At 45.5% G+C, this 16,902-nt stretch overlaps 1 protein-coding gene across 1 annotated transcript in view; it reads right to left on the minus strand.

Moving 5' to 3' along the window:
* LOC142312826 (uncharacterized) overlaps nt 1-16,902 on the minus strand; it is a 240,548-nt gene that overhangs the window by 105,405 nt on the left and 118,241 nt on the right. The window contains 8 exon segments of the mRNA XM_075351811.1: nt 2,139-3,273; nt 12,796-12,889; nt 13,984-14,081; nt 14,165-14,288; nt 14,371-14,550; nt 14,680-14,800; nt 14,802-14,824; nt 15,773-15,828. Of these exon segments, the coding sequence (XP_075207926.1) occupies nt 2,139-3,273; nt 12,796-12,889; nt 13,984-14,081; nt 14,165-14,288; nt 14,371-14,550; nt 14,680-14,800; nt 14,802-14,824; nt 15,773-15,828 (1,831 nt within the window).

The following is a 16,902-nucleotide window of genomic DNA, read 5'->3' on the forward strand; positions in this document are numbered from 1 at the left end:
CACCATTTTGGAAACTAGAGCCCTCAAATAATTTTTCTAGATGTTTGGTGAGCACTTTGAATACCTGGGGGCTTCACAGAAGTTTATAGCGTTGAGCCGTGAAAAGAAAATTTTTTTTTTTTACCACAAAACGGTTGCTTCAACTAGGTAGCTTTTTTTTTCACAAGGGTAACAGGAAAAAATGCACCATAAAACGTATTGTGCAATTTCTCCTGAGTACGCAGATACCTCATATGTGGTGGAAAGTAATTGTTTGAGCGCATGGCGGGGCTCAGAAGAGAAGGAGCGCCATTTGACTTTTCAAACGCACAGACGCAGTGCACTGATCGGCCGCTGCAGCACGCACGGTCGGATGCGATAAAAAAAAGCGTCGGGGATACGTAAAAAAAAAAGTCACGCCAAAAATTGACCATGGATGCCGATCCGTTATGTGCATCCCTGATCAACGCTTGGCGGGACGCACGGACGGATGCGATACAAAAAGCGTCGGGAATACGGAAAAAAGTCACGCCAAAAATTGACCATGGATGCCGATCCGTTATGTGCATCCCTGATCAGCGCTTGGCAGGACGCACGGACGGATGCGATACAAAAAGCGTCGGGGATACGGAAAAAAAAGTCACGCCAAAAATTGAGCAGGGATGCCGATCCGTTATCTGCATCCCTGATCAGCGCTTGGCGGGACGCACGGACGGATGAGGTGTAAAAATGGACAGGGGATACGGAAAAAAAAAAAAAAGTTATACTCACAGTACCCAGAGGACTAGCAGGAGGATCACTGACCAGAAGAGCTGCAGAGGAACAGATGGCAGAGAGATGGACAGCTTTACAGGAGCAGCAGGCAGATCAGCAGAATGCCCAGGAAGGACCCAGCGATGGACGCAGATGTAATCAGGCCGGTGAAGACAGGTAAGAGGACGTCGGGGGAGAGCAGAGGGGGAGAGGGGGGGTTGAGAGCAGAGGGGGGGTTGAGAGCAGAGGGGGGTTGAGAGCAGAGGGGGCTGAGAGCAGAGGGGGTTGAGAGCAGAGGGGGGAGAGCAGAGGGGGAGACCGGAGAGGGAGCTGCAGAAGCAGAATAAAGATAATGGGGGAGGCAGTCAGATGGCGGGGGGAGCAGATCGGGATGTCGGGGGGGGGGGTTGGGGGGAGCAGATCGCGGGGGGGGGCACGGCAGGGGCTATCACGGCAACGCGCAGGGGCACCACGGGAGCGCGCACGGGCTGCAAAGTGAGCACAGTACTCACGTGCAGCAGCGGTGATCTCAGCAGCGGCGGCGGCAGCAGCAGCGGTGGCGTGGTACCACAAGTACCAGCCACTGCACGCTGCAGCCATGTTGGGGGAGGGCTCGCAGGCCAGCACAGGCCTGGGGAGGGCGGCCACCGGCAGATCAGACCGCCCCACTGCACATTGATTGGAGCGATTGCGCGTCATAGCACGATCGCTCCAATCAGTGCTGCAGGGGCTGGGGGCGGCATGTTTGAGGTCCACCTATGATATGCTGCAGCAGCTGCGGCATCTCATAGCTGGATCTCACAGGATCGCACTAATTCGGGCATTATTTTTGCCGAAATTAGTGCGATCGATGTGGTTGGCGGTTCAGATTTGAACAGCCAATCACATCGATCGTCGATAGGGGGTGGCGATGCCGCCCCCCCTGGGGTCAAGCAAAGGTCCCCTGCTGTAAGAAACAGCAGGGGACATCATTTGAAAGCCGTTGCTATGGCCACGGCAATCAAATGAAGTTTAGGCCGTAAAATTACGTCCCTGGTCGTTAAGTCACGTTAAAATAGGACGTAATTTTACGGCCCGCGGTCGTGAAGGGGTTAAGAGTTGAAGACAGTGGTGCATTCAGAGCTATGCAAGGCAATATGAAAGTTTGTTGACAGATGGACAAAGTGTAAATGAAAATCAGGGAAATAATTTTAAAAAATATGTATTTGCCTGTTCTTAAAGTTGACAAAAATATATTTGACAGCCAGAGTGCGGATTGTTTTTGAGTCACCCTTGCATTTGTTTGTCAATAATTGACATTTATTGGTAATTTCATACATTTCTTGATCAGCATTTAGTGCTGTACATACTCTGCTGTTCATTTTTCTTCAATGACATGATTTAACTGTTTTATTTTTTATTTCTACAATTTGTCGATAAACTGATTTAAGGGAAAAAAAGAAAATTGCGTTTTCTCTGAGTGAATTCTCTGATGTTTAAGAAAATTTGATTTGTTTGCAAAACACTTTCCACAAACAGAACATGAAAATGGTTTCTCCCCTGTGTGAGCTCTTTCATGTTGAATTAGATATGAGTTTTGACGAAAACATTTTCCACACACAGAACATGAAAATGGTTTCTCTCCTGTGTGAATTCTCTGGTGTCTAACAAGATCTGCATTTTGGTTAAAACATTTACCACATTCTAAACATAAAAATGGTTTCTCTCCTGTGTGATTTCTCTGATGTATTACAAGTTTTGATCTACTGTTATAATTTTTCCCGCATTCTCCACATGAATATGGCTTCTCCCCTGTGTGAATTGTCTGATGTCTAACAAAAGTTGATCTTTGATTAAAACATTCCCCACATTCTGAACATGAAAATGGCTTCTCTCCTGTATGACTTCTCTGATGTTTAATAAGATCAGATTTCTGAAACCAACATTTCCCACATTCTAAACATGAAAATGGCTTCTCCCCTGTGTGAATTCTCTGATGTCTAATAAGTATTGATTTGCGGTTGAAACACTTCCCACATTCAGAACATGAAAATGGCTTCTCACCCGTGTGAGTTTTCTGATGTGTAACAAGAATTGATTTGTGGTTAAAACATTTTCCGCATTCAGAACATGAAAATGGCTTTTCTCCTGTGTGAATTCTTTGATGTCTAACAAGGTCAGATTTCTGAGAACAGCATTTCCCACATTCAGGACATGAATAAGGCTTTTCCCCTGTGTGCGTTCTCAGATGTTTAACAAGATCAGATTTCCGAGAAAAACATTTCCCACATTCGGAACATGAAAATGGTTTCTCCCCGGTGTTTTCTCTTTGATATTCAACATCCATTCTATTACTTCTATCTTGCTTAACAGTCTGTGATAAATCAGTGGATAGATCCTGTTGAAAAAGATCAGATGACAGAACTTTGCTGTGAAAGTATGGAGGTGTATCTGGGACAATGGTAATGGCATAATCTTCATATGCATCTGGTGTGATATCATCATCTTCTACTTTAAAATCTGAAATGAGAAGATGTCCTTCTGAGGTCCTGGTGCAGTCATCTGCCGAGAGTAAAAACATTTTAATTACAGTGCCTTGAAATTCAATCAATTATATATTTTATGAAGTTTCTATATAAAAATGTCTATACAAACGGAAAAAAAATTCAATTAACAACTGACTAGAATAGTGGCATCAACAATAGATCTTCTACTACTGCTAAATACTAACTTTGCCTTGCTCCTGGTTCGCTTTTTGCTTTTAATCTCCCACTTAGAAGTCTGGCAGGGGGATGTCTATGTATAAATCTAGTTCAATCTTTCACCACGGTTTGCTCATCAGATGTAAACTGCCAGTTAGAGATTAAATCTTGCGGTGACCTGGTGACCATGTTTTAGCCAGCACCAAGCTCATTATGATTATACTTACCAGCAGGTGAGGCACACTGTAATCAACAAAAGAACTGGACAAGACTATTAAAAAGGTTTATTACACCTTTCTACCACACTACATAAAAAAAATGTTATAACTTGCTGATTGCTGTCTGTCTGCAGGGAATCCAAGCAATTCAGAATTTGTTTTTCAAGTGACCACAAGTACACAAATCGCATACCTGCAATGACATGATGACTGCTCAGATTTCCTCAGGACTGGACAACCGATATGATGGTACATTATCCAGCCCTTGACTCTCTGCATTTGACATTGTCTATCAGATATTAAGACTATATAAATCATTAATCCAATTGATGGACACCCTTCAACTTTCTGAGTCTTTCAAACTTTTCAATGCATTGCACAACTTGCTCAAACGCTATTGTTGCTCTGTACGTCAAGCTAAGGCTTCTCCTTCAGTGTATTTTTGATGCTCATCAGGAGTTTAATATTCTCAAGATTATTGATTCTAGAAGTATTTAGTTCTCTGGAAAGGTTGTGGATTTTCTTTTGATCTGTCTCTTAGCACTAACCACCGCACCATGGTGGGACAGATGAAAACCTACTATCGATACTCATGAAGCATATTTATGTATAATGTCATACCTTTCAAACTCAGTAACAACTGGAAGCTGTGTTCCAAGTGTTTGCAAACATCATTGTTTGGGACCTTCTTTGTGGATCACCTGGATGATAAACTGGTATTTGCTTCAGGTTTAAATTCACATTTGGAGCATTTTTGCATTGTCTTTCAATGGCTTCGGAAGTGCCATTAATTTGCCAAATTAAAGAGGTGCCTTTTGAATCCTACAAATGAATTCTATAAAGTCCTCTGTAGTCCTTAAGTTGCACATGGTTTACGAGCAATCTAATTTTTCTTGGAGGTGTGCTTCCCCTATTTTTTACTATGGTGGCCTCAGCATAATAGTAACCAAAAAAAAGGTCATCTTAAAGAATTGGACTCCTCATGCTGAAGACGCCTATAAAGCAGTTAAAGGAGGCTTTCTTCCATGCCTCAGTTTTCTATTGGTATGATCCCTCTTAGGGATTATTAATTTTTCTCATACAAGTGCTACCGGTGTTTTTCATGGATGATACTTGTACCTAGTCTATGGGGTAGTTCACATGTCCGATTTTTTTCTGAGTGGTCTGCACAAAAGCACTTTTCCAATATTTATCCAAGTGTCAAATCAAATTCGACAATGCAAGTCCATGGACATGTGAAAAATTGGACAGCATTTAGAGACCAGTTGTGTGCTGTTCATTTTTCAAGAACTGTTTGATAGGAGAAGCTTGAGAAACCTCCATCAGTTTTTTTTAATTCCTCTGAGAAAAATTAATGAAACTCTGACCAAACTCTCATGGTAAAAACTGACGCTCTGATTAGAAGCTGATCAAAATACTAAATGAAATTTGGACTGTTTTTTACCGTAAGAGAGAAATCACATATGTGTGATTGAAGTCTTTCAATTTCAATTTGGAATTTGACCCTTCTCCTGTTGGTGTTGTCAGGGGCGGACTGGGCTGTCTGGGGCCCACCAGGAGAATTGACTCCAGGGGCCCACCCTACAGCTAAATATAAACACCCATTAGCGTTATCCCCATTATTGTGTTGCTTTGACTGTATACACAGACAGCTCCTGCACATCTATATTGTGCACCATAACTGGGATGTACAATTACAGTAGTTTGCAGTAATGGGGTCTTTGGTGAAAACAAGTTATCACCGATCCACAGGGTAGGTTGGTAATAACTTATTGATCGGTGGAACCAGACCAGTGGAAACTGCACCGATCGGAAGATTGGGGAACTTTTTGCAGCAGCAGGTGGGGTGTGTGACTGCAACTCCATTCATCCTCTGTGCGGTGGGATGTGTCACCGCAGTTCCAGTCATTCTGTGGGGTAGGGTGTGTGACAGCAGCTCCATTCATCCTCTGTGGGGTGGGATGTGTGACCGCACCTCCATTCATCCTCTGTGGGGTGGGATGTGTCACCGCAGTTCCATTCATCCTCTGTGGGGTGGGGTGTGTGACAGCAGCTCCATTCATCCTCTGTGGGGTGGGATGTGTGACCGCAGCTCCATTCATCCTCTGTGGGGTGGGATGTGTGACCGCAGCTCCATTCATCCTCTGTGGAGCAGCCAGATAATAACAAGCGCAGCGCTCGCAGCCACTGAGGGAATGAATGGATCAGGGGTCGACACGAGCTCCAGTGTAATGGGGGATAAAAGTTGCACGATCGGTGCAGGTCCCAGCAATCGGTCCACACAGATGAATAAGTTATCACTTATCTTTAGGCCACGTTCACACACTTTTTCTCTGATTTTACTGCTCTTGGTTTTGGCTTCAAATACTGAGGTTAAAAACTCACTGAATACTCAGTGTGTGAACAGTGTGTGAACGTGGCCTTAGTAAAGGTGATTACTTGTTTTCACTGGAGAATCTCTGTAAGTGCATATTTACTGCAGTGTAATAGTCACAGGACAGGGCAGGACAGGGAGGGGAGGGGTTAAATGTTTAAGTATTTAATTTCTACTGGAAAAAATCTCCCCCTTATAGAGAGAAAAAGTGACCTCCATACACAACACAATACACTATACCAAAATCAATAATACCATATACAAGGGGGAAATACTGCCACACCGTGACCAGACAACATATTACCACCACATAGTGACCAAATACAACCACATACAAGGGATAAATACCGCCACACAGTGATCAGACAACATATTACCACCAAACAGTGACCAAATACAGCCACATACAAGGGAGAAATAAATACCACCACACCGTGACCAGACCACATATTACCACCAAACAGTGAACAAATACAGCCACATATAAGGGAGAAATACCACCACACCGTGACCAGACCACATAGTGACCGAATACAACCACATACAAGGGAGAAATACCGTGACTGACTTACCAGTGACGTCTCTAGCTGACTTTATTCATCTTCGCTTTTTCTCTTCATCCGGCGCTGACCGTCATCACTTCTTCCTGCCATGACGCGACTCTGCAGAAAATAACAGTCACCTATAGCTGATCACCCCCAGAGCACATTCCTCACTATTTCCCCAATTTCTACACCACGTCAGACTCTTGTTCCCCCATTGGAGACAGTATCCTCAAAATGAACTTATATTTCATCAGTAATAATGTCCCCTAATTTGCCCCTACAGTAATTATGCCCCACGTGCCACCATAAACTAATAATGTATGTCCCTCATTCTGGCCCCATATAGTAATTATGTCCCTCATCCTGGCCCCATATAGTAATTATGTCCCTCATCCTGGTCCCTTTTATTTAATAATGTCTGGGGAAACAAGTGGAATCAGAAGGGGTTGTTAATTGCTTCCTGCACAAAATATCACCCCACAATCCTGCTCTCCAAAATAGCCCCAGAAAGTGCCCCTTTCCAAAATGTCCCCCCAAATATTGCCCTTTCTATAATATCTCCCCCAACTGCATCCCTGTATAAATCCCCCCTCTTCATTATACTATGCTGCCTTCCAAAATCTTTGATGCCTCATAATGTCCCCCATTGCCCTATAATGTTCCAATTTCTTTCACAACGTCCCCCGCTGACCTATAATGCCCCAATTTGCATCATATTGGCCCCCATTACCCTATAATGTTCTTCCACTGCCCTATAATGTCCCCCACTGCCCTATAATGTCCCCCACTGCCCTATAATGTCCCCCACTGCCCTATAATGTCCCCCACTGCCCTATAATGTCCCCCACTGCCCTATAATGTCCCCCACTGCCCTATAGTGTCCCCCACTGTCCTATAGTGTCCCCCACTGCCCTATAGTGTCCCCCATTGCCCTATAGTGTCCCCCACTGCCCTATAATGTCCCCCACTGCCCTATAATGTCCCCCACTGCCTTATAATGTCCCCCACTGCCCTATTGTGTCCCCCACTGCCCTATTGTGTCCCCCACTGCCCTATTGTGTCCCCCACTGCCCTATTATGTCCCCCACTGCCCTATAATGTCCCCCACTGCCCTATAATGTCCCCCACTGCCCCATAATATGCTCCATAAAGTCCCCCACCGCTTCTTAATGCCAATTGTAAAATAACACTGCTCCTCCCCCGCCCGCAGCCCCTCATATAAAAGTACATCTTCGGCTCCTCTGGAGCGCTTACCTGTGCCTGCGTGTCCTCCTCTTCATCCCTGCAGCTGCGGCCCCGGTGATGATGATGTCGGTGCAGGACTGAGGCGCGCTCCTCTGCAGCCCTGGCGATGACGGTACTTTGCGGGGCTGAGCAGAGCTACTCTCCCTCCTGTCACCGGCCGCACTGTACAAATGTATTGCGCGCCTGAAAGACGCGCATACATCTGAATACCGGCGCGGTCGGTGCAGGCCTGGGGACTCCCGCAGTGCACCGCTAGGACTCACATGACACATGTGATGTCACTAAAGGTCCTGCAACTGCGAAAACTTCAGTGATCATACAGAACTTGTACGATCGCTGAAGTTTACGGTTGAAAGGCTGGGTGCCGGGGCCCACTCAGGCCTGTGCATGGGCGTACCCAGGATCACAACTAGGGGGGGGGGAAGCCATGGTCGTTCACATTGTAAAATATTAGAACGGAAAAGGTGAATGAAACGAAAATTTTGAGAATTAAATGTAACTATAGCTCGATTAATGACTCCACGCGCCTCTCCACACACAAACAAACACACACACACACAATACATCCCCCCCATCACCCACTACATACACACACAAATACCATGCACCCCCATTACCATCTCCCCACGCACACAATACAATGCACCCCCCCATCACTCTCTCCAAACACACACACACACACACACACACAATACAATGCACCCCCCCATCACCCCCCACACACACACACACACAATACAATGCACCCCCCATCACCCCCTACGCACACACAATGCACCCCCATTACCCTCACACACATACACACAATACACGCTCCATTACCCCCCCACACACACAATACACCCCCCCATCACCCGCTACACACACACACATATACAATGCACCCCCCATCATCCCCTACACACACACACCCACAATACAATGCACCCCCACTACTCCCCACACACACACACACACAATGCACCGTCCATCAGCCCCTACACACACACAATGCACCCCGCATCACCCCACACACACACACACACACACAATGCATCCCCCATCACCCCCCCCACACACACACACAATGCATCCCCCATCGCCCCCTACACACACACAATGCACCCCCCATCACCACCTACACACACACACAATGCACCCCCCCATCAGCCCCTACACACACACACACACACACACACACAATACAATGCATCACCCCCTACACACACACACACACACAATACATCCCCCATCACCCACTACATATACATATATATACACACACACACACAAATACAATGCATCCCCCATCACACCCTACACACACACACACACACACAAATACAATGCACCCCCATTACCATCTCCCCACGCACACAATACAATGCACCCCCTCCAAACACACACACACACACACACACACAATACAATGCACCCTCCATCACCTCCTACACACAAACACACACTACAATGCACCCCCATTACCCATACACACACACACAATACACGCTCCATTACCCCCCCCACAATACATCCCCCCCATCACCCGCTACACACACAAATACAATGCACCCCCCATCACACCCTACACACACACCCACAATACAATGCACCCCCATTACCCATATACACACAATGCATCCCCATTACTCCCTACACACACCCACACACACACAATGCACCCCCCCATCACACACTACACACACACAATACAATTCATCCCCCATCACACCCTACACACACACAATGCACCTCTCCATCACCCCCTACATACACACACACAATACAATGCATCGCCCCCTACACACACACACACAATACAATACATCCCCCATCACCCACTACACACACACACACACACACACACACACACAAACAATACAATGCATCACCCCCTACACACACACACACAATACATCCCCCCATCACCCACTACACACACACACACACACACACACACAATACCATGCACCCCCCATTACCATCTCCCTACACACAATACAATGCACCCCCCATCACCCCCTCCAAACACACACACACACACACACAATGCACCCCCCCATCACCCCCTACACACACACACACACACAATGCACCCCCATAACCCCCTACACACACAATGCACCCCTCCATCACCCCCTACATACACACACACACACACACACACACACACAATACAATGCATCCCCCATCACACCCTACACACACACACACACACACACACAATGCATCACCCCCTACACACACACACACACACACAATACAATGCACCCCCCATCACACCCTACACACACACACAATGCAGCCCCCCATCACTCCCTACACACACACACAATACAGTGCACCCTCCATTACCCCACCCCCACATACAATACAATGCACCCTCCATTACCCCCTCCCCAGACATAATACATTGCACCCCACATCACCCCCTGCAGACACAAATTACACTACCCCATCACTACACACTCCTGCCTCCCCCTCCCTCGGAATACAGTGCTCCTCCTCTGCCTGTCACAAAGCTGTGTCTCCTTCACAAATGTTCCCCGTTATGTGTCCTCAGCCCCTCCCCACACATCTCCATTAATTACACCTGTTTCTTCGGCTCCTCCATGGAGCGCTCGCTTCCTGATGAATCCAGTGTGGCGCCCGCAGCACTGTGATGACGTCAGCAATGTGCTGATCTCATCACGTTGCTGCACGTCGGGGGCGGGGCCCAGTCCCGGCGCGCTGTTCAAATGTATTTACGTCTGAAAGACGCAAATACATTTGAATAGGAAGAAGCTGCGGTCACCGGCACCAGCGCTCCTCTGCACTGTGTGTATGTCGGGCACACAGCAGGGCCGGAACAGCACAGCGCGCTGCCTCCTGCTCCTGCTAGTGTGCCCGGCATGCACACACTGATGAGGAACACGCCGGTGGCTGCAGAAGATACAGGCAGGTGACTGGTAAGAAGAAGAGCCCCCCCGCACATACCCCCGGGGCCCTTGCTCACTCCCCGGGGCCTCTGCACAACCCCCCCCGGGCCCCCCACACGCCCCTGCACCCCCCCCGGGGCCCCTGCTTGCCCCCCTGGGCCCCCGCACCCCCCACCCCCCCCCGGGCCCCCGACTTCTATACTCACGCGCTGCTGCTCCTGCAGCCTGGCCTGGGGCGACGCTGGGTCCGTCCTCCGCAGCGCGATGCTGCCAGCACCTGCACAGGAAGGAAGCAGTCATCCCTCTGAGACTGCCTCCTCCTGCAGTGTCGCTGCGCAGATGAGTCAGAGCCACGCGGCACTGACAGTGACAGCAGGCAGAGCAGGGAGATCGCTTCTCCCTGCTTGCCGCTGCAGAGGGAATGGGATTGTCACTAATCATATCGGCAATGTGCCGATATGATTAGTGAAATTACCGGCCGGGGGGGGGGGACTCTCACATATATCGATAGGGGCCCAGGGGGCGTGGCCATCAATAGCAGGGGCCCACCGGGGGTTCTCCCGACCTCCTGGTGGGCCAGTCCGCCCCTGGGTATTGTCACAAGGAAATATTTAAAGAAAACCTTTAATCCGTGAATATTTCTCCAAAGCTTTTTCCTCCAATGAGAAGAATTAATGTATTGGTAACCAATATCAATTTGTTATCAAACTTGATTTTGAAAAATGAGGATGGGACTCCGCATCCATTGACTATCTATACAGATATCAGCCCATCACTTGAATCTTCAACAAGGTTATAGGTCCATGTTGTTCTTGCACATTTTTTTTCTTGCAGACAAGAATGTGAACACAGATGTCTTATCTCATGGTTTAGATTTTTGGGTGTGTGATTTCTCAGCTTGTTTCTTATTTCATAACAAATTTACAAGGTTCATCTGATTGTACAGTTAATTGATTGTGAATTGATTCACCAAAATGTCAAAGTTTAAATGCCTTGTCTTCCTACAGTTTTCCAGCTCTCACAATGGCTCACGGTATGCGGTAACAAGTGTAGCACAACATGAAGATCGTGATGTTGCATGTGACAAAATGATAGGACTGTTGTCAAATCTCTGTGGGATTTTGGGTTGCTCTATTTCAGTCAAATTTCAGCTTCAAAATATACATGCAACAGCTAGTCGCACAAAACGTTTTGGGTTTTTTTTGTACTGGATACAATGATTTGCAAAACTATTTATTCCCTTTGTATTTTTCGTGTTTTACTACTGCACAACCTGGATTTTCACAGGTTTTTTGAGAGTTTGCATAGATTCATGTAAAGAACATACCTATAACTGTGAACATTTGGTTTTCTTTTTATTGTGAAGCAAACAACAAATAGGACAAAATAAATGACATACCGAAGAGTCTGACAAGCAACTGGATGTCTCCTAATTGTTCAGTCAGAGCTGGGCATTGGCTGTTTCATGTGCACTGTTCCTCAGTCATGCAGGAGTTAATTTCTGCTGACCTGGGGAACTCTGCTAGGAGCTCAGGTTGCTAATTACCAATCTCATCTTTCTCCTTCCTATACAAGATCCTGGAACCTGCTATTCAGTGCCGATAGTAGTTCAGCTTTGCTGCAGCGAATACCGGTCCCATTGTAGTGATCCAGAGCCTGGTGATCTGTGGTGTGGAAATATTCCTATTGTTAATTTATTTTCTCCCTGTAGTTTATTTTATCCTGGGTTTGTATTGTCTCTCCCCTGTGTCTGATTGCAGTGTGCACATGTTTTGATTTTTCCCCTGTCTGTGGTATTTGTTTCTCCAGTACTGACCCTCTCTTGGGGTGGGGGAGAGGGGGTATTAGTTCAGGGTTCGGACAGGAGTTAGGGTCATGCTGGCAGTCCAGACCTGGCTACCATCAAGCCTACCTCTGGGACAAGAAACAGTGCAGGGTTCGTAGTCTGAGGACCAGTTTAGAGGTCTCTGCTCCAGTTACCCCTACACACCCATGACAATTAATTAAAATTGTGGATGTTTTTGTACCTGTAAAAATCCACGTAAAAAATATGTAAAATGACTAGAATCTGTGACTTCTCTGCATTTAGAGGTCAGTACTCACCTGGATAGCCGTCTGTACATATCTCCACTTTACACCACTCATCACCTGTAGCATTAGTAGTCTCCGTAGTATAAATATGGGTCAGAGCTTTACCCTGGAACAAAGATTGTAAAAGTCACAGAAAGAAGAAGTCATTAGAAATGATTTAGAATGAAAAGATAAATATTTGTACTTTAACATCATAACCAAAAATAACAAGACAGCAGCATTAGTTATCAAATAGCTGAAGGTCTTTTAGGGACACCCATCTTTTAGCACGTTGGATCTTCTTTGGCTTTCAGAAACGTAGCAATTCCTAACGTCACAATTTCACTAGGAGTTGAAATCATTTGCAGAAAAACTGGTGACAGGATAGCTCTAAGATCCTGCAAGTTAGATGGAGGTATTGATATGCTCTAAACACAATTCTACCTCACGTGGTACTTAATTGTTAGGCTGGGGCCACACGGGGACTACTGCGATCCCCTTGCATGACACTCGGCTCACGCTGGCAGTACAGCAGAGCCGAGTGTCATGCTTGTGTCCTTGCTACTGAGGTCCGTTCGTGCGAGCAGACCTCAGCTGCGGGGGGCGGGCCGGCACTCAGGATGGATTTCTTTCCCTCTCTCCTCTGTAGCCGGCTATTGCCATTCTCGCACTGCACTAGCAGTACACCGGTGTACCGCAAGTGCAGTGCGATTTTTCTCTCGCCCCATTCACTAGAATTGGTGCGAGAGAAAGAGTTTCGCATTACAATCGCAGCATGCTGCGATTGTTTTCTCGGTCCGGTTAGGGCTGAGAAAATAATCGCTCATGTGCGCTGACACACAGGCTAATATTGGTCCGAGTGGAATGCGATTTTTTTATTGCACTCCACTCGCACCATTTTTCTCGCCGTGTGGCTTAGGCCTAAGAGGTTTCCAGGATGCTGGCATTTTAGTGCTAGCTGAAGAAATTTGCACTGCCTTAGCCTGGCTGAGAAAGAGTACTGACATAAACGCAGTAAAAACATTCTACAATTTTTTTTATGAACTCTAGTCACGGATTTAATTTCAAAACAAAAGAGCCCTGATCAATAAAGTACTGGTGTCGCTAATAAATTTGCAATTCAGTATATAATACTAGTAGATAAAACAAGACTGAACACAAGACCTTCACAGCCTTCTACACATCATAAGGAAAATGTAGTGACACCTTCTCTCGACCTACCTGATGATCCTGAGCAACATTGATATTTTCATCTGAACAGTCTTGTGGAAGAAGAGGACGGGGACATCTCTCTGCTGTTGTCCTCTCACTGGATAGAACTGCAGGAAACACATACAGGGATTGAGTTCATTCTTTACATACAGATAATAATATGCCGTGTGTATTTAGTTCTGTCTATTACCTGGTGATGTGAGGGCCTGGGGAACCTCCATCATGACGTCCTTGTACAGATCTTTGTGTCCTTCTAAATACTCCCACTCCTCCATGGAGAAATAGATGGTGACATCTTGACATCTCATAGGAACCTGACACATACAATGATACAGTCATCACCTGATCCCTTCATAGAGTTACTGTATAATGTCCCAGCATTCCCAGCAGTGTCACCTCTCCAGTCAGCAGCTCAATCATCTTGTAGGTGAGTTCTAGGATCTTCTGGTCATTGATGTCCTCATGTATCGCGGGGTGAGGTGGAGGCCCTGTGATTGGGTTCAAGGATCTTCCCCATCCCTCAGACACAGGGGCCTGGCAGTGCTCACTAGAGGTCTTCTTCACTACTGTGTAATCCTGGTTATGGAGAGACACAGTAAGAAATCTCACTACAGACATTTCCAGAGTCCTCACCTCTCCAGTTCTGTCCGTCTGTTATTCCCATAGATAAGAATGATGTAATGTGACGTCATCAGAATCTCTCACCTCTCCAGTAAGCCGGTAGAGGATCTCTAGGGTGAGGTGTAATATCCTCTCCGCCATCTTGTCCCTGTCCCTATCCATCCTTGACGGGTCAATCAGGAGAATTCTCTTATATAGAAGATCTGAGAGGATCCGATATTGTAGGGACCTGAATGGTAAGATGATCTGATGTAACGTCATAAATAATTCCATGTTATAAAATATGCAGTACGTTGCTGGTTTCTCATGACCACTACAAGCAATCATGGGCTTTGGTGGGGTTGGCAATATGTACAATACTTACAGCCCATTGGTAAAAAGAGAACCCTGAAGGTCTCTAAAACCAGGCAAGGCTTCCATCAAAGACTGGTGCGGTTTCACAGAGAATGGGTATGATTGTGGTTCAGGAAGCCACCTTAAATATTAGCCAGTCTATATTGGAAACCGTTGCTGTTTGAAAGACGCTAAAAGTTGGATTTGTGTGTCACAATTTTAACTTGGAAATAGAGCTGTTCTGCCATTGTAAGAATTTAGAGATTCTCTATTCTAGCCCTATGCCATACTGCCTCTTGCTCCTTGGAAAACATAATAAAGGTCACTCCACAAAACCACAACATAGTCCTGGATTTTCTTTTGTACTATCTACCCCCCAGTTAAACATTTCAGCTCCTTAGATGTCCAGATGTAAAGACATTCACCCCATTCACATTAGATAAAACTTGGATGAACCCGATAGAAGTAGTAAACCACTTAATGTGTATGGGGGGGTTTCTTGACTTCTTGATAAAGATCTAGAGGTTTGAATTCAATTTTCCAATTCTTCTGGTCTTTAGGCGTGTTCTACTCTCCATGTCAAGTTGAACGTTAATATATATAGGGTGTTGGTTGAAATATAGTACCTGTTGACCAATAAGGCTATAGTCCAACAATTGTTTCAGGTCTATGATCTGCTTATATAAATAATTGAGCTTTATAGCTTATATAATTATATATTTCATGTTATCCTGCTGTTTAACTATTGTAAATCCTGAGTCATCATGATTATCTATGCAGGCTTCTACTGTATAACACAAGTATACAAAACTTTGGATTTGAAATAATTTCATAAGCCCATTACTGAGTCCTGTTTCCTTCTGCCCAGATTTCCAAAACTTCTATTGCTAAAGATTATGTCTGAAATTACGTACAAATTACGCACAAGTAAAATCTTTATGGTAGCCAAAACTGTGCACAATATTATATATAAACATTTATTGAAAATTCATTGTGCAACTTTGTTGGAAATTAATTTTTTGGCCTTTTCCTATGCTCTCCAAAGCCTCTCTTGATACCTTTTCGCTTATAGAAAACATGTGGAGCTTCTCTGTGAAGCATCCAGCATTGTTTTCCATCAAGTTCATGTTCCATCTACCTTGATGTCATCGCTCTATTGATATCCTAATGAAATCTTTTTCCTTGCTCTTCGCGAACAGCACCAAGGTTTTCAAGAAAGTAGTCCAAATGGAAATGTAAAAATGTAACTTCAAATTCATCAGCCAATCCAAGGCAGGATGTTCTCCATAATAAACTTACATTTTGGATCTTTGTTGTTACCTAGAAATTTCTTCACAACTTCTTTAACCTCTTCACGACACATGACGTGCTGGGTACGTCATGGATCGTGTCAGGTTAACCTCTGCCTGCTGCCGCCGGCAGCAATCGCTGCACATGTCAGCTGATTTGAACGACTGACATGTGTGGCTATCAGGCACGAGTGGATTCACTTCCCAGTCATGCGATGTAACAGAGGGCCGCGTTAAGCATTCACTTTACCGGCTCCATCGGAAGTCACGTGATGTGATCTCATGGATCCGATAGTTGCCATGGTAGCACAGGGTCATTCGATGACTCCTGTAGCTATCATGAGTCAGTTCCACTTCCAGCCGGCAGAGTGCCATCTGTAAGAGGAGAGCAGCTTTTGTGCAGATCATAGCACAAAATCTACAAGAAAGAATGAGTGATCAGACTGCTGATCGTTATAGTCTCCTATGGGGCCTAGTAAAATAAATAAAAAGTTTTACAAAATGAAAAAAAAACAAAAAAACTAAAAGTTCAAATCACCCCCATTGAAAATTAAAGGGTTCATTTTTTTAAAAAATATACATATATTTGGTATCGCTACGTTCAGAAATGTCCAATCAAAATATAAAATTAATTAATCTGATCGGTAAGCGGCGTAGCAACAAAAAAATACCAAACGCCAAAATT

The sequence above is a fragment of the Anomaloglossus baeobatrachus genome, chromosome 5, assembly GCF_048569485.1.
Source record: "Anomaloglossus baeobatrachus isolate aAnoBae1 chromosome 5, aAnoBae1.hap1, whole genome shotgun sequence".
Classification (NCBI taxonomy): Eukaryota; Metazoa; Chordata; class Amphibia; order Anura; family Aromobatidae; genus Anomaloglossus; species Anomaloglossus baeobatrachus.